At 44.3% G+C, this 25,844-nt stretch overlaps 1 protein-coding gene across 4 annotated transcripts in view; it reads left to right on the plus strand.

The window, feature by feature from the left end:
• DLGAP3 (DLG associated protein 3) overlaps window positions 1-25,844 on the plus strand; it is a 76,482-nt gene that overhangs the window by 29,681 nt on the left and 20,957 nt on the right. For all 4 annotated transcript variants that reach the window (XM_004025429.5, XM_063700495.1, XM_063700494.1 and 1 more), the window contains 5 exons: window positions 270-475; window positions 802-874; window positions 13,980-14,193; window positions 14,474-14,787; window positions 15,202-15,287. In XM_004025429.5, the coding sequence (XP_004025478.3) occupies window positions 270-475; window positions 802-874; window positions 13,980-14,193; window positions 14,474-14,787; window positions 15,202-15,287 (893 nt within the window). The remainder of the gene's footprint in view (window positions 1-269; window positions 476-801; window positions 875-13,979; window positions 14,194-14,473; window positions 14,788-15,201; window positions 15,288-25,844) is intronic.

Consider the following 25,844-nt stretch of genomic DNA (forward strand, 5'->3'; position numbering starts at 1 on the left):
TCATCAACCGCTTGACGCCTGCCATGTCACTCCCTCAGACTCTCTAGGTGGCCCTTAATTAAGTGCAGAAGGCCTGTGGAGGATGACGAGGTGTCTCTTGTAAGGGAGGGGGACAGCCTGAGACCCTACCTCCCCTTCTGCCTCTGCATGTACCTGAGTGTGCCTGTTCAAGCCAGGGCAGGGCATCTCCCACTGGCAGTGGGGAAAGAGTCCTGGCCTCTAGATTTACTAGGGTCATGTCTGAGAGACAGAGACCCCTGTTCCTGCAGGTGCCGCAAGATGACTGGGGGGGTTACCCCACTGGTGGCAAGGATGGGGAGATCCCCTGCCGCAGGATGCGGAGCGGCAGCTACATCAAAGCCATGGGGGATGAGGAGAGCGGAGACTCAGACGGCAGCCCCAAGACATCTCCCAAAGCAGTCGCCCGACGCTTCACCACCCGTCGCTCCTCCAGCGTGGACCAGGCCAGGATCAAGTAAGGACAGGGAGGGCCGGGGGGTGCGGGGTCAGGAGGCTGATGCTGGACTCCTGTGGGAGATGTGTGTAGAGTGGGTGCCAGTCAGGTAGTCCTGCTTAGGTTTCAACTGGGGTGTCTCACTCCACTCCATGTAAAGGGAGGGTCTTGGTGGGAGTCCTTCTCTGGTGCCTCTTTGGGAGTCTCTTTACCCAGGGTCTCCTAAGGGATCTCTCTTTGGGGGTTCTGAGGAATAGGACTTACTCAGGGGCCCCAGCGCTATTATCTCCCCTCCCCCACCTCCTAGCAGTCCACTGTTCTGACTCCGGCATTTTGCCCTTTTCCAGCTGCTGTGTCCCACCCCGGATCCACCCCCGGAGCTCCATCCCTGGCTACAGCCGTTCCCTCACCACTGGCCAGGTAGGGAGAGGCCCAGTATGCCTGGAGGAAAGAGTGAAAAAGGGATTCAGTCCCATGCTCAGCTTAGGACTTAAAATCAGAGGGTCTGCCTGTGGAGAGAGCTCAGGCCTGGCTCTGGGGAAACTGGGAAACCTGCCTTAGGACTCCTGGAGCTGACTCAGGCTGGGAGTCTCAGAGAATCACAGCCTTAAAACCCACCAAGTGTCCTCAAAGTGATGAGCTTGTAAGGGCAATGCCAGTGCCCTGGGGCTCTTCACAGGCCTGATTGCTCCCTCCTTGCCCCCATGTAAAAGGTAGGATTGGCCGGGTGCAGTGGCTCTCGCCTGTGATCCCAGCACTTTGGGAGGCCGAGGTGGGCGGATCACGAGGTCAGGAGATCAAGACCAGCCTGGCTAACACGGTGAAACCCCGTCTCTACTAAAAATATAAAAAATTAGCCGGGCGTGGTGGCGGGTGCCTGTAGTCCCAGCTACTCGGGAGGCTGAGAAAGGAGAATGGCGTGAACCCAGGAGGCGGAGCTTGCAGTGAGCCGAGATGGTGCCACTGCATTCCAGCCTGGGCGACACAGTGAGACTCTGTCTTAAAAAAAAAAAAAAAAAGGTAGAATTGATTTGTACAGACAGGGCGCAGGCCAAGCTGCAGTCTCAGACATGATCTGGGCCTGAATTCTGCCACCTTACCCCTCTGTCCTGAGGAACCACCAGCAAGAGACCTTACTTTTCAACACCTCCGTTTCTCATCTTTAAAATGGCAATGGTAGAGACAGTTATTTTGCAGGGGTTTTTGAGAGTTCAGTGAGAAAATGTATGCAAACACAAGGTACTTGGCCCGAAAATGGCATTTTATAAATGTGAGTTCCATATCTAAGTGTAGACTTTCCCCTTAATTAGACGGAAGCAGCAGCGTTTAGTGATTAAACACGTGAGATGGGGTTGAATTCCAGCTTGGCTACTTACCAGCTGAGTGACCTGGGGCAAGTTACTTGACTTTTTTTGAGCCCCACTTTCCCTTTTTAAAAATAGGCATCATAATAGTGTTCTTGGCACATAGCCAGCACTCAATAAAGGTTAGCTATTTTTACTGTATGCTGGGGAAAAAATGCAATGCAAAAGACTGTCCACATTGGCTCTCATTGTTCACTGCTGCAGTCTCTCAGTATTCCTTTGTTCCATTGCCTGAACCAGGAAATCTGATTGGCACAGCTCTCTTTTTACATCAGACCAGCCTATGTTGTTAAACCCACGAGTTAATGCTTAGCCCTCATTTTACCTCACCCATCAGCCACATGTAACACAGTTGAAGACTCCTTCCTTCCTGAAAGACTTTACTTGGTTGGCTTGGAGGACACCACACCCTCTACATTCTCCTAGATTCCCTCCCTGGCTGCTTATCCTCAGTCTGCGTCTTGGGTGCCTCTATAACTCCCCAGGATCTAAACACTGGAGTTTTCTAGGGCTCAGTCCCTGGACTTCTCTCTATACCTACTCCTTAGGTGATCTTGTCTGGGCTCATGGCTGAGAGCCTGATGACTACCAAATGTATATCTCCAGCCCAAACTCTCCTGTAAATGCCAGGCATATATGTCTAACTGTGTATTGAAATCTCATTTGGATGTTTAGTAGACATCTCAAACTTAAGATGTCCAAAACTAAACTGCTGATACACACACCCTCCACAATCCCCTCCCGCCCCTGGCTGCCGCAGTTGCTTCTCTATCCTCTGAATTCTCCATTTCAGATAATGGCAACTTTGTCCTTCTAGAGGCTCTGGTTTAAAAGCCTGAAGTCAGTCTTGACCACTTTCTCTCTCTCACAACTCACCTCCAATCCTTCAGCTGATCCTGCTGGTCCCACCTTTAAAATATATCCAGGATCCAACCACTCCTCACCATCTCCACTGCCACCGGTTCTTCCAGGCACCATGTCCTTTTGTCTGGACGATGGCACTGCCTTGTAGTTGGTCTCCTGTATTTGCTCTTGCTCCACTTCATCCTCTCTCATTACAGCCCACATGATCTTTAAAAACTACAATCACACTCGCTCTTCTGTTCAAAACCCTCACGTTGCTCAGAGTAAACATCAAGAATCTAACCATGGCTTTCAAGGCCTTCATGACCTGGTGACCTCGCTGGAGTGGAGCTGCCTCTGAGTTCCTCTCCTAAGGCTGTTCCCCTCCCTCCCACTCCAGCCACACTAGACTCCCTAGGGCCCTTGCATTTGCCACTACCTTTGCCTGGATGTCCCCTTCCCAGCCACTCCCATGGATCACTTCCTAACTTCTTTCAGGTCTTTTCCCAAATGCCCTAAAATTTTAATTTAATGCTCCCTTTCCAACATTTCCTATTCCCCTTCCCTGTACTGTCATTGTTGAGGTCTTCTCCGTCTTCTTCCTCCTGCTGTTTCTCCTTCTTCTTAGCACTTTGCATTATCTAACATCACATATACTTGACATATTTAGCCTGGAGGTATGACTTCTTATTCTTGCTTTATAGAAGATGAAATAAGTTTAAAGCACTAGAGATGTCACCCTATTATGTCTCATAATACTTTTTTCCTCTTCAGTCTATTTTTTTTTGTTTAGTATTTGCCTAAAACACCTTTTTCCATCTTTTACTTTAAAGCTTTTTGTCTATGTCTCAGGTATATTTTTTGAAAATAGTTATAGCTACATTTTACCTGTATCCATTCTGATAATTGCTTGAGAGTTTAGTACATTTATATTTATTGTGATTACAAATTATCTGTGATTACCCCTTGGCCTAAACCTAGGGTAGTGTGATGACCCTAGCCCTAACCCTTGGGTTTATTTCTGTCATCTTATTTTGTGCCTTCTATTTATCTTGCCTTTGGACTGATGCTTTCCTGCTCCTTTGCTGCCTCCTTTTGGTTTGAGTTTTCTTTATTCTTCTCCCCACCAAATCCCACACTGGTTTAGTTGTTATATATTCTATTTTATTCTTTGTGGTTACCCTTATAATTTTCATATGCATATTTGACTTAACGTCTGAAGCTGACAGTTTTTTCTGTGCTCCTCCTAAACAATACAGAGACCATAGGACAGTTTGATTTTGTGTGTGTGTGTGTGTGTGTGTGTGTGTGTGTGTGTGTGTGTGTGCGTGTGTGACGGAGTCTGGCTCTGTTGCCCAGGCCAGAGTGCAGTGGCTAGATCTCTGCTCACTGCAACCTCCATCTCCCGGGTTCAAGCGATTCTCCTGCCTCAGCCTCCCGAATAACTGGGATTACACGTGTGCACCACCACACCTGGCTAACTGTTTTGTATTTGTAGTAGAGACGGGGTTTCACTATGTTGGCCAGGCTGGTTCCCAACTCCTGATCTCAGGTGATCCACTCACCTTGGCCTCTCAAAGTGCTGGGTTTACAGACATGAGCCACCACACCTGGCCGACATTCTGATTTTGATGACCTCTTCCCTTCTTGTTCTTCTTTTTTTTGGCAACAAAAATTTATTTTCTCACAATTCTGGAGGCTAGAAATCTGACCAAGGTGTCAGCAGGAGTGGTTTCCACTATTCAGTAATTTGTATTTTTATATTTTTTGTGTTGTTGTTTGGAGAACAAAACATTTTAGACTTGATGATGCATAATTCATCAATTTTTCTCTTCTTGATTGTGCTTTGGTGTAAAATTTAAGAAATCTTTGTCTAATGCAAGATCACAAAAATTTACTCTAATATTTCTCCTAAGAATTTTGTAGTTTAACATTTATATTTAGGTGTATGACCCACTTTGAGTAGTGTGTGTGTGTGTGTGTGTGTGTGTGTATGTGTGATACAAGTTAGGGGTCCAGCTTTATGTTTTTGAATGCGGATATCCAATTTTCCCAGCATCATTTGTTGAAAAGGCTTTTCTGTCCTCATTGAAATTTCTTGGCCCCTTTTTCAAAACCAATTTACCATAAATGCATGTGTTTATTAATGAACCTTAAAATTTATTCCATTGGTCTGCTTGAACCTATCTTTATGCTATTACCACATGCTTTGATTGCTGTAACTGTGTGGTAAGGATTGATTTTGGTAAGCTGAAATTATACAATTTTGTTACTCCTTTTAAAGACTGCTTTGTGTTTTGTGTTTCCTTTGCATATACACATGGATTTTGGGTAGGCTTGTTGATTTCTATAAAAAATATAGTTGGGAATTTGAAGGGATTGCTCTGAATGTGTAGATTAATTTATGGAGTATTGTATTCTTAACAATATTAAGTATTATTATCCTTGAATATTGGATGTGTTTCCATTTATTCAGTTCTTCTTTGATTTCTTTCAGCATTTATTTTACTTATTATTATTATTATTTTAATTTCTTTTTTTTTTTTTGAGACAGTCTCGCTCTGTCGCCCAGGTAGGAGTGCAGTGACATGATCTCGGTTCACTGCAAGCTCCGCTTCCTGGGTTCACGCCATTCTTCTGCCTCAGTCTCCGGAGTAGCTGGGACTACAGGCGCCCGCCACCACGCCTGGCTAATTTTTTTGTATTTTTAGTACAGACGGGGTTTCACTGTGTTAGCCAGGATTGTCTCGATCTCCTGACCTCGTCATCCGCCTGCCTTGGCCTCCCAAAGTTCTGGGATTACAGGCATGAGCCAACGCTCCTGGCCTATTTTACTTTTAATTTTTATTATAAATTGACAAATTGTGGGTGTATATATTTATGGGGTATAAAGTAATGTTATGACTTATGAATACAATATGGAATAATGAAATCAAGTGAATTGACATACTCATCACCTCAAATACTTAAGTGATCTTAGGACACTTTAATTTCCTTGACTTCTTCCCTTCTTATGTGGACTTATTGCCCAGTATTTTAGTTCTACCTTTTAACCTGTCAAATTAGTCTCTATTATTATTGTTACTTTTTATATTATTAGCTCTTGATTGTATGTACTCACATCTCTACCTTTTTCACTCCTCACTTTACCTCCTTACATCTCATTGTTTCCTCCTAAAGTATATTCTTTAGTAATTTTTTCAGTGAATATCTGTTAGTAGCAAACTTGGACTTTAACAAAAAATATATTTTACCCATACTGTTTGATACAGTTTAGCTTATTGTGGGAATTCTAGCTTAACATTTATTTTCTCTCAGTGTTTTGAAGATATTCTTTTGTCATCTGTCTGTTGTTGCCGTTAAGGAGTCTGCTATCATCCTGATTGTCTTTGTAGGTAGTTTTAATTTCTCTCAGGTTGCTGTTGAGATCTTGCTTTGATTTTATTATTCTGCAGTTTTGCTATGATATGTTCATGTGTGTGCTCCATAGATCTGTGGATTCATGTTTTTCATCAATTCTGGAAAATTCTCTCATGGTATAGTTTGCATAGTATATCTTTTCCCCATTCTTTTACTTTCAACTGTTTGTGTTTCAGATTTAAGGTATGTCTCTTGTAGACAGCATCTAATGGTTTTTTTTTTTGCTTTATCTTATCACTATGCCTTTTGAATGAGTGTTTTGTCCATTCATGTTTTATTTTATTTATTTAATTTGTTTTTGAGGAAGGGTCTTGCTCTGTCATTAAGCTACAATGTAGTGGTGTGAACATGGCTCACTGCAGCCTTGACCTCCCAGGCTCAATCAATCCTCCCACCTCAGTTCCCCAAGTAGCTGGAACTAGAGACACACACCACCATGCCTGGCTAATTTTTGTATTTCTTGTAGAGATGGGGCTTCACCATGTTGCCCAGGCTGGTCTCAAAACTTCTGAGCTCAAGTGATCCACCCACCTTGGCCTCCCAAAGTTCTGGGATTACAGGCATGAGCCACCATGCCAGACTTTCACATCTTAATGTGGTTATTGATGTGGTTGGACTGTCATATTATTTTTTGATCCTCTGTTCCTTCTTTACTGTCTTCTTTTGTATTAAATCAATAAATATTTTAGTGTACCGTTTACATTTATTTGTTAATTTTTTACTATACAATTTGAGTTACTTTCTTAGTGATTGCACTAGGAATTACAATGTATATTTTAGCTTATCAAAATATAATTATGGTAAAATATAGGAGCGTTGCTCTAATATAACTCATTTTCCCCCTTTGTGCTATTACTGTCTTATATTACCTATATATGTTTTAAACCTAACACTTGTTATAAACCAACATTGGTATTATAATAAGTGCTTTGTGTAATCTTACATTTTTTAAAGAAGTTAAGAGAGGAAGCGAGGAAAATATATTTATAGAGGCTCTTGTATTTACTCACATATTTACCATTTCTGGTGCTCTTCATTTCTTCTTCTGTATTTGAGTTACCATTGGGTATTACTTTATTTTCCCTTTAGCCTGAAGGACTTCCATTAGTGCTTCTCATAATATAAGTCTCCTGGCAATAAATTATTCAGTCTACATTTATCTGGAAATGTTTTTATTTTTACTTCATCTTGGAAGAATAGTTTTGCTGGATATAAAATTCCTGGCTGACATTTATTTTTCTTTCAGCACTTAGAATATACCATTCCACTGCCTTCTGGTGTTCATTGTTTTTGATGAAAAGTGAGTTGTTTCCCTCTATGTGATGAATTGTTTTTCTTGTGCTGCTATTAAGATTTTCTGTTTTCAGCTTTCAACATTTTGACTGTAATTTGTGTGAATATAGATCTCTTAGTGTTTAACCTACTTTAGGTTCCTTGAGCTTCTTTGATCTCTAATGTTTTTTGTTTTTTAATTAAATTTGGTAGGTAGGCACAGTAGTGGGCACCTGTAGCCCTAGCCACTTGGGAAGTGGAGGCAGTAGGATTGCTTTAGCCCAAGAGTTTGACCTGTAGTGCACTATGTTATGACTGTGCCTGTGAATAGCCACTGCACTGAAGCCTGGGAAACATAGTGAGACCTCATCTCTAAAAAAAGACAAAAACAAAAAATGAGAACAAAAACAAAAGGAAAGTTTTTGGCTATTGTCTCTCCAAATATTTTTTTCTGCCCTATCTCTTCCTTTTCCTCTTTTTTTTCCTCCTCCTTCTGGAACTCCCATCACATGTATGGTGCTATGCTTGATGTTGTCCCATAGGCCTCTGAGGCTGTGTTCATTTCTGTTTAATATTTTTTCTCTTCATTATTCATATTGGATAATTTACACAGATCCATCTTCATGTTTACTGATCATTTATTATGTTGAGCCCCTCTACTGAATTTTTAATTTCAGTTACCATACTCTTCAGCTCCAGAATTTCCATTTGTTCCTTTTTTTAATCTCTCTCTCTCTGTTGTGATTTGTATTCATGAAGTCATTGTTGTCATGCTTTCCTTTAAATCTTTAAGCATGGTTTCCTTTAATTCTTTGATATATTTATAATAGCTGCCTTGTAGTCTTTGTCTGATAAAAGCAACATTTGGGGATATGCATACCTTCTTGTTTATTTGCATGTTTCATAATTTTTTGTTAAATACTGAACATTTTAGATAATATATTGTAGTAATTCTAGATTATGTTTTCCTCTTGAAGATTGTTATTGCTTTGTTTGTTAATCCCTGAATGAAATCTGTGAAATCTGTCTTCCCTACAACATGTGGCCTCTAATGTTTCCATTCAGTTTTATTTCCTTCTTATTTTTATTTTAAGCCTTGTTTCTTAGGGGTTTCCCCCATATCTGCATAGCTTAGTGTTCAACCAGAGATTTTTCGGAGGTTGTGCTCAAGAACCTCAAGCTAGTTAGACTTTCTGTCTGCCTATAGTTCTATGTGTGAGCTGGGGAGGGCAAAGTTCAGGTTGTTTTCAAACCTACCCTGTCTTTTACTCTTCACCAGACTCTTTTATTTCCCCTGCATACATATATAAGCTCCATTGGCTAGGGATGTGTGGGTGGCTCAGGCTTCTCTGGTCTCTGCTGTGCATTCACCCAGCTTCGAGTTAACCCAAGATATGTGGAGAGCTTATCAAACTCCCTTGGTCTGTCTCACTCCCTGGAATTTTCTGATAAATTCCTGGTTAGTTTGCCAGTCCATTGTTTGGCCCAAACATTGCTGAAACCCAGCCTAACAGTGCTTCTGGCCTTTCCTGTTCTTGATATTATAACTGACAATGCCCCAAATTAAGTGGAGCCCTCTGGCAGAGGCAGTGAAGCAGCTGATTTTTCACAGGCAGCACCACGTTTGTTGAAGTATTGCAACTGATAGCATTGGGAGCCTGGTGAACGAGAGCAGCCTCAGGCAAGAATACTATAGAGTCGTGCTATTCTTACCCAAAGTCCAGTAATTTTTATGAATACATGTTTCTTTGTTGTATGTCTTTGATTGATTTGCAGAGTGATAAAATGGTGGGTTTTGACAGTTTTATCCTGTTTTAGAGTCGTATTTTCTTCTTTTCTCAGTTTTATCTTTTAAGCTTGGAACTTTTAAACATCATTTAAAAGTTATTTTGTTTTAGCTAAGGTAGCACTAGCTGCTATAACAGAGAAATCTTGAATTCTCAATGGCTTAACTCAATAAGAGTTAGTTTTTGTTTATGTCACAATTTGTATTTTCTGTTGCTATGCAAGTTATCCCCAAATGTAGTATCTTTAAACAACAAATATTTATTATCTCACAGTTTCTGTGGATCAGGAATCTGAGTGCAGCCTGGCTGGGTGCGACTGGGTCAAGTGTCTCACAAAGTTGCAATCAAGGTGTTGGCCAAGGCTGCAGCATCTCAAGGCTTCACTGGGTGAAGATCTGCTTCCATGCTCACTCACATGGCTGTTGGCAGGCTACAGATCCTTGCTGGCTACTAACCAGGGACATCAATTTCTTCTATGTGAGACTCACTACAGGGCTACTCACAGCATAGCAGCTTGCCTCCCCCAGAGCAAAGGCTTTGAGAGAAAGAGAATAAGAAAAGGTGTCTAAGATGGAAGCCACGGTCTGTTTGTAACCTAATCTCAGAAGTGATATCCCATTGTATCTGCCATATTCTATTCATTAGAAGTGGGCCAATAAGTCTGGTCCATACTCATGAGAAAGGGATTACACAAGGGTGTGAGTTCCAGGAGATGGAGATCATTAGGAGCTATTTCAGAGGCTGTCTCCCACATAGTACACTCACCTTCAATGGAAATTTATCTGTGAGAAGCATGAGCAGCTTGGGTTAGGAGTGAGTTCCCCAGGAAATATTTTGCAGTTGCTTCTGTTGGAATATCCCTGGTTTGGAATTATTTTATGCTAATTTTTAATTTTAGGGGTGTGGCCCATGAAGGTTCATGCAGATACACAGTACCGTGGCTGTGTGAGGACCAGCTTGTAGGTACAGATTCTTAGGGGATTTGCCTCTTTTCCCTTCCCGCCATCCCTGTACTTCAGACCAGCTTCCTTGTCATCAGCCTGTGGTGATGACTAATTTTTTTATTCTAGTCTACATTTTCATCAAAGGTTTCACTTTTCCTAACTTTATGCAGGTTCTCCTTTCCAATTCCACGCTTCATGTGGGCCCAAAGCCTTCCTCCTATGCCCAAGTGGGTGTTAAAACCTAAGCCTTTACCAAAACGCTGAGACCAACAGCCCCTGCCCCCACCTCCCGCCTCCACTGGGCTGTTTGCAGCATTGGCTCACACAGTTAATGTTCTGATTTTCCAGTCTCCTCTTTGCTTTTGTCCCCTGGGGACTTATCTCGCTTTCTTGTGAGCTCAGCTATGCATATAAAGCAACATTTGTTATATTTTATCCAATGTTTTGAAATGGGAGAGTTTTCTAAAGGTTATCTAAACTAAATAACACAAGTAAAGTATACACGATGTTGCCTGGCCCCCTGTTGGACCCACCAACTCTAGTCTGGACAATTTCCAATTAGACACAAAGCATTTTTACTTTAAATATTTCATGAGCTTGGAAATGGCTACTGATTCCAGTCTGGTTTGGAGAAAGGCTAAGGATCTCATCCCAAGAGGATTCTTTGACTTTGAGTCTCCTGTAAGTGGATGTTGGGGGAAGCAGGGTGGAAGTCAGTGCAGGGATAATAGGAGCATTCACAGTACAGTGTTACAGTTTTATAATTGTAGGATAGTAAAGATCAACTTGGGTGTAATATTTCTCTGAGAGTCTCTGAGTCCGTGTTTCCCTTGTGTCCTGGTCTCCTGTTGGACCCCAGAAGCTCCTCTTGGCCAGCTGAGCTGGCGGGTGTATGACCCCAGGGAGTTGTTCACCTTCTTTTGTCTGCCTTGGATAGAATTGGTTGTGAGTATTGCCTGTGGGTGGGATTTCAAGAGCTGCAGAACCCTAGGGAAAGAGGCACTTCTCATTCTGAGTGGTATTGTCACTGCGATTTTAGAGCCTCTTGTTGCTAATAATAGTAGCTATAGTTTATTGAGCATCTACTGTGTGCCAGATATTATGCCTAGTGCTTTATACACAGAAGAGGGCTAGAGATACAGAAATATACTACAGAGTGAGATTCCTTTCATCCCTGGTGTCTGGACTCGAGACCAGCGTGCTTTCTGCTAGGGTTAGATTAGCTCCCCTGTGCTCCAAGAGGGACGCTCTGGGCTGCATTTGTTCTAATTGGGGAGTGTCTTGAGCCTAGCCCAGAAATAGCAGGAGTTAGTTCAGTTCCTGTGTTTTAGGAACTACACTGGCAACTGTTGTCTTTGGTGCCCCAGAAATACAGAGACAGAAAGACTGAGAGGTAGATGACAGAGCATCATGGTGAAAGCCACAACTGTCACACAAGTGTGGCTTGTGTCAGTCAAATATGAGAGAACTTAACTTCTACGGGATCTCGGATTGATTTTCCATGGCCTGGGATTTCCATACACTTGTAATGAAGCTCCTTTAGAAAAAGCTTCAAAAAGTTCAGACAATCCTTCTTTTCAATTAGTAGGCCCACATTGGAACCAACGAATCTAAATCTCCAGCAAATTTGGCTCTGAGCTTCTAAGCAGCCAAAGCAAGAGAGGTGTTTTGTTAACCCTGGGTTCAGATCCTTGGGGTGGGGCCTGAGTTAATGTAGGTTTAACAAGCTCCCCAAGAGAATCTGTTGCTCAATCAGCCTTACGTGGGAGCCAGGAAGCATGACATTTAATTTCAGTTTTATCACCTACCAGCTGGGCATCCTTAGACAATTCACCTGCCCTCTCTGGGTCTTGTTTGCCCATTAATAGATTGGAATAGAAATGGCTCTATTTGAAGTAGAATCCAGTGAAATCATGTTATGCTTTGGAGGCTGAATTATGGAAACATTGAGCTGCAGTTTACACATGGATCAGGCCACTCCTTTGAGCCTCTGTGGACTGCACGTAAATATAATGCCGTGAATCTTTCCTGGGAGATGTCACAAGATGCAGCCATGTGATACTTGCTGTTATGTTTGCCATGGGATGCTGTCGAGGACCTTGTCCATGACTTCATCCAATGGACTCTACATAATCATCCACAGGGGATGATTGTCTCTTAGTCTCAGGGACAGGAATTGTTGTGGTTCTCATGGGCATCTGGCCTGTGTTTACCAGGGAGGCCCTGAGACCTTCGCATGCCGCTAGCCGAGGGCTTACTATGTGCCAGTACCTGTACCAAAAGGCTCACATGTTTTTCTTTGAGTCCCCTCAATAGCCCTATGAAGATGGTACCATTATCACTCCCATTTGACAGGTGAGCAAACTGAGGCCCCCAAACTTTAACTTTCCCAGGCCATTCTGCTAGGAAGTGGTACAGCCAGCACTTGAATCTAGGAGAAGTCTCACGCATAGCCCATGCAGGCAACTCTGAGGCTATACTCCCTGATGCTTTACCTGCTTGGAAGCTCAGGGTTAAATATGTGCCCATCTTGAGCAATGTTCAGGACTTTGTCACCTGTGTTCTGGGTGTAGCACTTACCTCTGGTAGCACCTTTTCCTGCCTTTACTTTTTCTTTGCACCAGTTCTCTCTTGTAATGTGAACGAAGCTGCAACCTCTGTGGTATATTTAGTCTTCGTGTGGTGGTGTGCGGCACAGTTCCACGAACAAAATTTTTGTTTTGCTTTTTTTCATACTTTAACTTTTTTTTTTTTTTTAACACCATGGATTCTGCACCACCAAAATACGAAAAACAAAACCAGAACCTCATCCAGCAATGGCTAAGCTTCCCTCAGTGGGGGAGGGTAGAGAAGGAACCCACAGGTTAAGCCAGAACCCGAGTGAGTGGATAGAAGGTTGGGGAAGGCAAGGGCCGGGTGCGGTGGCTCACGCCTATAATCCCAGCACTTTGGGAGGCCGAGACGGGCAGATTATGAGGTCAGGAGATCGAGACCATCCTGGCTAACACGGTGAAATCCCGTCTCTACTAGAAATACAAAAAAATTAGCCGGGCGTGGTGGCAGGCGCCTGTAGTCCCAGCTACTTGGGAGGCTGAGGCAGGAAAGTGGGGTGAACCCGGGAGGCAGAGCTTGCAGTGAGCCGAGATCGCGCCACTGCACTCCAGCCTGGGCAACTGAGCAAGACTCTGTCTCAAAAAAAAAAAAAAAAAAAGAAGATGGGGGAAGGCTTGGGACACTGGTAGGTTAATAACTTTGCTCCATCACTTATGCATTAGTTTCCATCCTGCCAGTTGGTATTATATATATATATAGCATATATACATGTAGTGTATATATATAGTATATATATGTAGTATATATATAGTACATATATGTAGTGTATATATATAGTGTATATATATAATGTATATATATAGAGAGCTTTCAATCAATTTTGTAATGTAATGGATTATAAATAATAAAAGATGTCCTCCATGAAGTCCCCACCCCCATACTGGGCAGGAGGGTGCATGCCAGGTCCCTGGTCCTCTCTGTTGGGGTCAGGTGAGAGAAACGTCAGGGGATGGGACTAGGTGGAGAGGAAAACATGGTGGTCTGCAGTCTGGAGGGCAGCCAGCCAGACACCTGGAAGAGGCATAGGTGGGGTGGAGGTGGGGGTGGGGGTGGGACATTTAGAGGAAAGACTGGGCCCCAAGACAAGCCTTGGGAGCAGAGTGGGGCAGAGATGCCCCCATCTTTCTTTGCAAAGAGTTAGGGTTTCTTTTAGTTCAAATGCGGAAGAGTCGCCTACAGCCTCTGCAGATATAGAGAGGTCTTCCCCTAAGGCAGAGCACCCCAGGGACTTCCACCCCCTCCCGGCACCTTATAACTGTCCTCCCGACCCCCTGCCCCCCAGCTCAGCGATGAGTTGAACCAGCAGCTGGAGGCCGTGTGCGGGTCGGTGTTTGGGGAGCTGGAGTCCCAGGCCGTGGACGCCCTGGACCTGCCCGGCTGTTTCCGCATGCGGAGCCACAGCTACCTCCGGGCCATCCAGGCCGGCTGCTCTCAAGACGACGACTGCCTGCCCCTCCTCGCTACCCCTGCCGCTGTCTCAGGGAGGCCCGGCTCCTGTGAGTACACCTTCCTGCCCCTGGCCCGGCCCTAGGCAGGAGAGCGCCCTGGGTCCGGGTTCTGGCCTCCCCCTCGACTGTGCTGTGACCCGCGCAGATAGCTGGCTCCCGGGGTCGGATGACGGGGAGAGCGTCCGTTGGCGTGTGTGCAGCAGCATGTGGAGTGCGCGCCGCTGCAGGGTCCCGTAGGGCCTCTTGAGGGTGGGAGTCGGGCACGGGCCCAGGACCCAGGCAGGGCCGCGAGCCTCACCCACTGCGTCTCTGCGCTCGCCGGCCACAGCCTTCAACTTCAGAAAGGCCCCGCCCCCCATCCCGCCGGGAAGCCAGGCCCCGCCCCGCATCTCCATCACCGCCCAGAGCAGCACCGACTCAGCGCACGAGAGCTTCACGGCGGCCGAGGGCCCCGCCCGGCGCTGCAGCTCCGCCGACGGGCTGGACGGCCCCGCCATGGGTGCGCGCACACTGGAGTTGGCGCCGGTGCCGCCCCGGGCCAGCCCCAAGCCCCCCACACTCATCATCAAGACCATCCCTGGCAGGGAGGAGCTGCGGAGCCTGGCGCGGCAGCGGAAGTGGCGGCCGTCCATTGGGGTGCAGGTATGGAACGGGGAGGCGCCCACGAGGGCTCTGACCCTGGTCGGTCGGGGCTGGGGTGAGGGGCTGGAAGCGGCCTTCTGGATATATCGACATTCTTTCTGGCTTGCCCTGAGCTGCTAGTGAACCCCGTGCCTGGACATCGACGGGGCTGCTCCAGCCAGCCCCCGCCCACTCCCTCGTCCCTCGTCCTGGCACCATCGCCCCTCCTGACTAATGGAGGGCTGGAGGGCCGTGTCCAGTGGTTGCCACTTTGAGGCCTGTGACCGACCGCCTGGGTCTCTCATCTTGTTCAGGCAGATGGTCTTTGCAGGACCTGCCAGCTGGCTTGGGGCGCAGCCATTGCTAGCCGTTCTCCCCGGGAAGGGCTTTCACCTTGGCTCGCCACAGCCACTGACTCCTCCACCCTGCCACCAGGTGGAGACGATCTCAGATTCGGACACCGAGAACAGGAGCCGGAGGGAGTTCCACTCCATTGGCGTGCAGGTGGAAGAGGACAAGAGGTAAGTCAAGGTGGGAGTGCCCAGGCTTCGTTGGGAGACAGGAGGAGAGAGGGCTGCATAGTGTCCCCACTAGCCCAGTCTCCCTGCACATCCTCTTTTCCTGGAAGTGAGACTAAGCCTTTTTATAGAGGGTGGTCAGAGCAGCCACAGGGGCTGTTCCATAGAGATGTCACCAGAGGAGTCATCAAACCTAGAGTTCTTGTGCCCATGCCCACCCCAGGTGCTCAGAGGCAGACGGGAGATACACAGCAGTTGCAGGGAAGGAGAGGATGGGAAAGGTTACATGTAGGTGCCGAGCAGGCCTCCAGCAATTGTCCTTTCCAGGGGATGATAGGATCTGCCAATCCCTCATTACATCCTGTGGTGTACAAGTATGTGAGCTCAAAAAGAAACAAACAGGAAGATTGCCTCTCAGGAGCCCCTGGCAGATATAACACTCCTCCTCACTTGGCTCACACAAGCATTTAACCAGTTGGGGGTACCTATTACATGCCTGAGTCTGTGGTGTACCTGAGATAGTACAATTAGCAGCAGCCACTATTCTGGCATTAGGTGGCCTCAGAAACATTGACTCCTTAATTTTCACTGAAGAATTAGCATTGCCAGCTCTGGAGGGGATACCAGAAAGAGGCCTCTCTGTTGTTGGGTGCCTATGGGGAGAAAGGGTGTCTGGGAGCTTGCCAGGGGCTGGCCATAACGGTTTCATGGTATCTGAGCTTCCCAGGCCATACGACTGGAGGAATAAAACTAGTGTCCCAGGCCAGGTGCGGTGGCTCACGCCTGTAATCCCAGCACTTTGGGAGGCCAGGGTGGGCGGATCACTTGAGGCCAGGAGCTTGAGACCAGCCTGGCCAACATGGCAAAACCCCATCTCTACTAAAAATACAAAAATTAGCTGAGCATGGTGGCACACTCCTGTAGTCTCAGCTGCTCGAGAGGCTGAGGCATGAGAATTGGTTGAACCCAGGAGCCTGAGGTTGCAGCGAGCTGAGATTGCACCACTGCACTCCAGCCTGGGTGACTGAGTGAGACTATCTCAAAAAAAAACCCAAAACACAAAAAACCAGTGTCCCACTAGCAGTGGTTCCTCGCAGCTCTGTTCCCAGTTGCCGTCCTTCGCCCAGATTTCCCCAGCTATTTCTGGGATGTCCTTGGGATGTCTTGTGTTTGTGCCTGATGAAGTTTTTTTGGTGTTCCTATGGGATTCACCATTTTTCTCAACTTCTGATTTGGCTCCCTGAAGTTCTGTATGCTCCTGGGGCTGTAAATGCCTTCATCGAGGGTGGCATAATGCTGTCCTGGTTGCCTGCATGACTTCTAAACCTGCTGTCCACTAAACTTTTACTGTGCCACAAAGATTTCAGAAAAATGGCATTTTATGGCAAACCCAATTTGCAAATGTGTGACTTGAATTATTGAGAGATGGGGTAGGAGTCATGGATGGATGCAACTCTATGTTCTGAATCCTACCCACCCCCAATTCTAGTGCTATCCCATGGACCACCAAGCCCACTCACTCCCTTTAGAGGCTTTTTGGTTCCTTGTCTAGATAGGTCCAGGGGGGTTGGGGTTCCCCACATTCCTCCTTATAACCCTTGAATCCTGGAAAGAGTGCTGCAGGCCTTCTAGCTGAGACTCTTGCTAAATCAGCAAACTCTTGTCATTGATTGATTGATTGATTCATTCATTCATCAGATACTTACTAAGCACGTGTTGTATGACAGCTCCTATGCACTGTGTTAAATGCTTCAGGAAACATCAAAGATATGACTTCTGCCCTCACAGAAGCTATGGTCTAGAGGGAAATCAAGGCAATGAATAAATAATCCTTGAATAAAAATATGACAACACATTATGATATAATAGGTAGTGGGATTTTATTGCATATTATGTAAGAATATGAAAGAAAAAGGAGGAGATAAGAGAGAAGAAGGGACCTTATTTAGATAAAGCAGGTGACATTTAAGCTGAGACTTGAGGATTGACTAAGAACTCTCAGGTGATGATTGGAGGAAAAGCATTCAGGGGAGAGGGAATAGCATATGTGGAGGTGTTGGGGCAGGAAAGAGTTTGGCATGCATCGGGAACTGAAAGAAGGTCCATGTGGCTGGTGTGGAGTGGGGCAGGGGAGTGGGAAGGGAGTTAATTGGAGAACAGGCAGGGGCAGGTTATGCAGAGCATGGACATGATAAGGAATTGGAATCTAATTATGAGTAATGAGTAGCCATGTAAAGGTTAAAGAAGGAGTGCAACATGATCTAACTTATGTTCATGAAAGATCACAAGCTGCTGAGTGGAGAATGAATTCGAAGAAAGCAATAGTGGAAACGAGAAGGCTAGTTAGGAGGATTTTTCATGATCCAGAAGAAAGGTGATTGTGTTTTGCAATGTGGTGGCTATTGTGATTGGGATGTTTTTCTTCTATTGCATTTTACAACTAGGCACTGCTAGTGTGTGGTAGCACTGTTAGGTTTATTTATTTTTATTTTTATTTTATTTTTTTTGAGATGGCATTTTGCTCTTGTCATCCAGGCTGGAGTGCAGTGGCATGATCTCAGCTCACTGCAACCTCTGCCTCCCGGGTTCACGCCATTCTCCTGCTTCAGCCTCTCAAGTACCTGGGATTACAGGCACCCGCCACCATGCCTGGCTAATTTTTTGTGTTTTCAGTAGAGACGGGGTGTTGCCATGTTAGCCAGGCTGGTCTCAAGCTCCTGACCTCAGGTGATCAGCCCGCCTTGGCCTCCCAAAGTGCTGGGATTACAGGCATGAGCTACCACACCCGGCCTCTACTGTTAGGTTTTGTATGTTTTGTATGTTGATTTTGTATTCAGTAACGTTGCTGCTGAATTAGGTCTCTTATTAGTCTCATAGGTTATCTGAAAATCATGATGGGCTTCCTGTATAGTCAGTTATTTTTCTGTGAATGAAGATATTTCTTTTAAATCTGTATTTTCATTTATTTTTCTTGTAATATTGCATTGAATAGGACTTCTGTTCACTGTTCAGTAGTATTGACTTTAGTGGCTATGTTTTTCAAGATGATGTTTGCTACAAATTTTGATGGATACCATCTGTCAGATTAAGGAAATTCCTTTCTATTCCTAGTTGGATAAGCATCTTATTTTTATTTTTTAAAATAGAAAATATGAGTGAAATTTTATTGAATGTTTTCTCAGAATCTATTTAGATGATCATAGATTTTTCTCTTTCCATGTGTAACATGGTGAATTGTATGAATGAATGGATTTTCCATTCTTTCATTCCTGGGATAAACCCTGCTTGATCCCATTGTCAGTTTGGATTAAATTTGGCTGTGAGTCACAGGGCCTCAGTAGTGTCTTAAACAAGTGTATTTTTCTCTCACTTAAAAAAAAAAAAAGCCAGCTTAGATGTAGGGAGTGCAGTGTCAGAACTCAGGCTCCTTCTATTTTGTACATCACTTCATGTCTAGGGACCTCAAGTTCAAGCTCCCCCAGTCATGTCTGCATTCTGAGCAGTGAGAAGGAGGAAAGAGGAAGAGGGATGCAGTCCATCCTTTTTAAAAAGACTTCCTGAAAGTTACACACAACCAGTTTCATCACATTGGCTAAAATCTCATCACATGGTGGCACCTAGCTGCAAGGGAGGCTGTGGGGTATAGTCTTTTAGCTGGGAAGCAATGTGGAGGGTGTAAACTACATAGCTAAGAATCAGGGTTCTCATGACTAAAGACAAAGAATAGCTATGTGGAGCTCTAGGGGTTTTTGTTACAGTTTTGCTATATTATTTTTATATACATTATTAGATTTTTGAACAGTTGCTACTTTAAAATTTTAAATCATTTAGATTTATGAATATATCATAAGTGATATATCATAATAATTGTAAGCCTACAATTTTTTACTGCTTTTCAATTCAGGTATTAGAGCTAAGATAGGCTCCTAAAATGAATTTGGTAGGTTTCTCTGTGTTTTTGTTCTTTGGAACAATTTGTGTAAGACAAGACTTATCTATTCTTTAGGTTTGGTAAAGGTTGCCTATAAAATTATCTATGCCTGATGCCTTTTGGGGATAGGAGAGACTTTTAAAACTACAGCTTCAGTTTCTTTAGTGATTATTGACCTATTCTGGTTTTATTTTTTTTCTTGAATCATTTTGGTGATTTATATTTTATTTAAAAAAGAAACATTTTATAAGAATTAACAGTTTTCAAAGTTCTTGGCACAAATATTCTTTCTCATAGTATTAAAATGTTATCAATATTTATTGCATCTCTATATTGATATCTCCCTTTGCATTTCTTCTTCTTTTTTTTTTTTGAGACAGAGTCTCACTCTGGAATGCAGTGGTGTGATCCTGGCTCACTGCAACTTCCACCTCCCGAGTAGCTGGGATTACAGGCATCTGCCACCATGCCTGGCTAATTTTTGTATTTTTAGTAGAGACGGGTTTTCACCATGATGACTAGGCTGGTCTCGAACTTCTGACCTCAGGTGATCCATCTGCCTCAGCCTCCCAAAGTCCTGGGATTACAGGCGTGAGCCACTGTGCTTCGCTCCCTTTTTTATTTCTAATACCATGTATTTATGTCTTACCTCTTTCTTGAGTCAGCCTTGCCTGAGGTTTGTATATTTTATAATTAAACATATTTTTAGGCTAGACCTAGTAACTCATACCTATAATCCCAGTACTTTGGGAGGCTGAGGTGGGATTGCTTGAGATCAGGAGTTCAAGATGAGCCTGGGCAACGTAGTGAGACCTGATCTCTACAAAAAATGCAAAAATTAGCTGGGCATGGTGGCATGCATCTGTAGTTCCAGCTCCTGGGGAAGCTGAGGCAGGTGGATAACTTGAACCCATGGGTTTGAGGGTGCAGTGATCTCTGATCACACACCACTGTACTTCAGCCTGTCTCTGAGACTCTGAGACCTTGTGTCAAAGAAAGAAAAGGGGGGGAAAGAAAAAAATACGTATGTTGAAACTTACATTTTATTCGTCTTTGAAAAAAACTAGTTTTTTGTTTTGGTGAGCAATCTTTAATATTTCCTTCCTTCTACTTTTGGTTATTTTCTTTTGTCTGCTGTGTTTGTCTTTCTTTATGCCTCTTGAATTCATCCCTAACTTTCAATATTTTTTATTTTTTAACATGTGCTGTTAGGGCTATAATTTCCCTTATAACTATATCCTTTTATGGCTATATCTCGTAAGTTTTGAGAAGCGGTATTTTTATTGTACATATTGAATATGTAACTTTCATCTTTCATCACTTTTGTCATAATTTCCTTTTTAACCTATGAATTTTTAGAATAATTTTTTTTTTTTTAGTTTTCAAATGAATTTTTTTGACAAGGGACAGCCTTTTCATTATTGATTTCTAAATTTGCTACATTGTGGTCATATTATATATCTATTATATTTATTGCTTAGAATTTGTTGAGACCTCCTTCATTATATGTATATATATCATGTATCAGGGGTCCCCAAACCCCAGGCCGGGGACTGGTATTTGTCCACGGCCTGTTGGGAACCAGGCGGCACAGCAGGAGGTGCGCAGCAGGTGAGTGAGCATTACTGCCTGAGCTCCGCCTGCTGTCAGATCTGCGGTAGCATTCGATTCTCATTGGAGCCTGAACCCTATTGTGAACTGCGTGCATATGTAAGGGATCTAGGTTGTGTGCTCCTTATGAGAATCTAATGTTTGATAATCTGTCTCCCGTTACCCTCAGATGGGACCGTCTAGTTGCAGGAAAACAAGCTCAGGGCTCCCACTGATTCTACATTATGATGAGTTGAATAATTATTTTATTATATATTACAATGTAATAATAATAGTAGAAATAAAATGCCCAATAAATGTAATGTGCTTGAATCATCCCAAAACCATTCCCTACTACGCCCCCGCGCAGCTTCTGGAAATTTTTTTTTTTTCTTTTTTTTTTTGAGGCGGAGTCTCGCTCTCGCCCAGGGTGGAGTGCAGTGGCGCGATCTCGGTTCACTGCAAGCTCCGCCTCCCGGGTTCACGCCATTCTCCTGCCTCAGCCTCCCAAGTAGCTGGGACTACAGGCGCCTGCTACCATGCCCGACTAATTTTTTTTGTATTTTTTGTGGAGACGGGATTTCACCATGTTAGCCAGGATGGTCTCCATCTTCTGACCTCGTGATCCGCCCGCCTCGGCCTCCCAAAGTGCTGGGATTACAGGCGTGAGCCACCGCGCCCACCCAGCTTCTGGAAAAATTGTCTTCCACAAAACTAGTCCCTGGTGCCAAAAAGGTTGGGGACCGCTGTCATATATGGTGAAATTTATAAATTATATTTTTCAAATGTTTATCTTTTTTTTGTACATTTGATCTATCAGTTCTGAGAGGTGTGTTAAAAATGTCTCACCATGATTGTGGATATGTCATTTTCCCTGGTAACTTTGTTGATTTTTACTTCAGTTTGAGAGTGTGCTGTTTATAAGCATTCAAGCTTATGATTGTATCTTCTTGGTGGCTTGGCTCTTTTATCATTAAATAGGCTGCTTTTCATCCTTACTAATGGCTTTTGCCTTGAAGTCTTTTTTACCTGATTTTTATTGCTATGGCTGCTTGCTTTTGGTTAATTTTCCAATACATCTTTTTCCATCCTTTTATTTTCAACCTTCCTATAACCTTATGTTTTACATGTGTTGCTTATTTTTTTATTTTTATTTTTATTTTTTTGAGATGAGTCTTGCTCTGTCACCCAGGCTGGAGTGCATTGGCGTGATCTCAGCTCACTGCAACCTCGCTTCCTGGGTTCTAGCAATTCTTCTGCCTCAGCCACCTGGGTAGCTGGGTTTACAGGCATGTGCCACCACACCTGGCTAATTTTTTTGTATTTTTAGGAGAGACAGGGTTTCGCCATGTTGGCCAGGCTGGTCGCGAACTCCTGACCTTAGGTGATCCACCTGGCTCAGCCTCCCAAAGTGTTGGGATTACAGGAGTGAGCCATGGTGCCTGGCCTATATGTGTTGCTTATAAGCGATGTATAGCTAGAGTTTAGACATATTTAATCCATGTATATATTTTTCACTACTGACTTGAGTTTATTTCTATCATCTGTTTAAAAATTTTCTAGTTGACATGCTTTTTCTTTGCTTTCTCCCTTTCTTTTTAATCTTACATTGAACTGATCAATAGTAAATAGAGTTTACTTTCTCTTCTTCACTCCACTGGTTTGGAAGTTTACATTTTAGTAGTGATTTCCCTTAAAAATTTGACAGATATACTTAATTTCATATTTTCCTAATAACGTCTAACATTAGTCAGTACTTCTGTCCTTCTTAGGCACAAAACAAGAATCTTGGAACACTTTAATTTCCTTCTTAATTTTCTCCTCCCATCTTCCATGTTATGTTTATCTAGTAGTTTGATTATACCTCTTTAAAAGTCTCTGTGAAATCAGCTGCTGTTGTATCTTTTATGCTTTAACAGTTTAGATTTACAAACGTGTTTCCGTAATTTGTGTGTTCACTATTGTTTTTTACTGCCCTCTTCTTCCTCCTGGTTCAGTTTCCTTCATGCTGAAGCACTGCTTGAAGTTTTAAAGTTAATATCTCCCTTTGAGGCTTGAGGTTTCTTGTGCTTCACAGGTAATACTCATTTGAACCCCACACCTCCACACAAGGAAGCCTTCATGTTCTGATTTCCCAGCATCCTCCTTCCAGGCCACATTCCTGCATCCCTGGCATGAGCGTTTTGAGTCCAAGTTTGCAAATGAAACAGACCTTCTTGGCTGCCGACTTTGCGCACAGGGTCTCTTTCCAGCTCCCCTTGCTGCACAGGTTTGGGGTCTCTCCTCTCATCCTCCCTCAGCGTTTTCATCCAGCCTCTAGCATATGTCTGGTCTGATCTCCCTGTGGTTCACTTGGCTTAGACCCCCTCTCACTATATGTGCTTTGAATTTCCTTCCTGTTTCTGATACCTGGAAATTTCTCATTCCTATTTTCAAACCCAGCATTGTAGCAAAAACACCTTTTTGATTTTTAAAAACCCAGCATTTCTATGCGTTTAGGGTGTGAGTGGGAGCTTCCTAAGTTAATTCAGTCTACTCTATTGATCAGTGGTCTGGGTAAGGCTGATAGCAGTGGCTACAGAGAGAAGTGGGCCAATTTGAGCAGCATTTTGGAGTGAAAGTCAGGGAAGGGCAGGGACAGGCAGAGAACGTGGCCTTCCTTGCTCTTGTGTAAGTGCTTGGTGAGGTCTTGATGTGGCGGGCTGAGGAGAGGACATGGTGTTGAATAAGCATCGAAAGAACCAAATTGCCTGGGACAGGTGATCACACTGGGAATTCAGAGGGAGTGACAGGTGGGGAGAGGGGAAATCTGGCCCATCTCTTTGGCCAGGCTCCCTGGCCTGTCTGCTGCAGGCGTCCTCAGTCATACACCTGCACAGTCCTTTCTGTCCCTTATGTCCCTGGCACTTTAAGTCTGACTCCTCACACACCATGCCCCAACTGGTGCATAAAAATGAGCCATGAATTCCAGCAGCCTCGCCTGGCCAGCATTCAGGCCTGGCCCGCCACACACAGCCCAGCCCCATTTTCTTTGACTCTCTTGTCCTTACTGCTGTCTCACTCATCCCAGTATCTGTTTCTCTCTCTGTACTTTGGTTTTAAAAATTGCTGAGCAGGAAAGGTCTCTTCTCTTCTGCCTTTCAGGGTGTTCCCTGCTTACCTCTTGGGTGAGGATTTTGGACTTATTGTCCCTTCTGTCTGGGAATTGTCTGTGAGTCCTTCCAGTTGCCCAGTGTCAGTGATGACTTGGCTTAGAATATAAGGGGAGGGGGCTGGCACCCCTTCAGTTCTATCTCCACTGCACCCCCCCACCCCCCCCCCCCGCCAAGATTCATCTGTCCACATATATTTATTGGATCTGTATTATTTGCCAAACACTGTGCTGGACACTGAGGATGCAAAGGTGAGCAGAACCAGAGACAGCTCCTGCCCATGCAAAGCTTACCACGAAGTTAATCTAAGAATCTCATTAATGATGTAGCTGCTGTGCCGGCTGCCACAAAGGAGCGGCATGTGAGCCATGACAGTGTAGACTATGGGGCTTTGAGTCTGCCAGAGGGGTCAGGCATGGCTTCCCTGGGAAGTGACATTTGGGTGGAGATCTGAAGGATGAACAAAAATTAACTGAGTGAAAAATGGGAGATAAGGTTCCAGGCAGAAGGAATAGCATATGCTAAGGCCTTGTGGTGAGAGAGAACATACTTAATCAGTTACCAGCCGTGTCTCAACACGTCCTTATGGCACCTGTTTCCCTAGACCCAGCACACTCTGGGCCATGATAAAAGGATGCATCAGATGTCTTGCTGAATATTAGCAAGGGGCCCTCTGAAGTCATAGAAAATGGGATTTTTGCCTCCAACTCTTTCTAACCATAGGGATCTGCCTGTATCTTCCACCTCTAATTCCTCCCAGACAGACCTTATCTTAAATTGTAAATTTAGCAAAAACAAAACCAACAACATCAACAGCAAAACCCACCAAAATAAAGAAACAAAAACCACCAGGATGCCCAGTTAAATTTGATGATCAGATAAACAATGAATGCATTTTAGTATGTCACATGCAATATTTGGGACATACTCATAGTAAAAAAATCTGTTATTTATCTGAAATTCAAATTCAACTGGGAGTCCTATATTTTATCTGACAACCCTACTCATACCTGCTTGTGCCCACGAAGGGCCACCTGGAGAACTCTGTGGAGGAAGACCTGCCTACCCTTTCCTTAACATTATGGTCATTTCTAGCTTTGGGAGCTTGGGAAGGGTATGTGCTGAAAGAATGGCCCCTTGAGGCCTGGGAAAGAAGCTTCCATACCCATTAAGTTATATTCCAAGAGCAGTCCTGCAAAAGCAATAAGAAGCTGACTGCCCAAAGCCCTGGGCACAGATGCTACCTCCATTCCTGAGCCTGCAACTTTAGGACGGTTCCTGACTGACCCTCATGACTGCTCCTGAATCTTCCACCCTAGCCCCACCTTGGCATCCCTGTCACAGCCCCCAGGCTGGAGTGGTGGGTTCAGTGACCCCTGCTTGATTATATGTTTAGGCTCTTAGATGCCTTCACACAGGAGCTTCTATAGAAGCTAGTTTGAAGGCTATGCCTAGTTGAAATGACACCGTCCTTCCCCCTCCCTGCCCACTCCCCCTCCCACCCTTCCTGCCTGCTGCCAAATACTCCTGGCAAAACCTCTTGACAACTTCTGGATATAGAGCTTTCCTTGGATACTGTGTCTCTTGGGATAATCCAGCTTCTACCCGGAGGCTTTTATGTTATCCCCCAGAGAATCACAGTAGAAACTCTCCCTGAAGTAGAATCGCGGTGGAAACTCTCCCTGAAGTAACCATGATAACAACTTGCAGAATCATCAGGAATGTAATCATTGTCACCTTGGAGCACTCAAAGGGAGGAGGCTTCTGCAGCTGCATTTAAAGGCTTGGGAGAAAATATTGTGAACGCATTGTTACGCATTAATGACAATTCACAGCTGAAGCCAGTTTTTATCCTGTGCTGACAGCTGTTGGTGGAGACCACAGCAA

Source organism: Gorilla gorilla, chromosome 1 (assembly GCF_029281585.2).
Source record: "Gorilla gorilla gorilla isolate KB3781 chromosome 1, NHGRI_mGorGor1-v2.1_pri, whole genome shotgun sequence".
Lineage (NCBI taxonomy): Eukaryota > Metazoa > Chordata > Mammalia > Primates > Hominidae > Gorilla > Gorilla gorilla.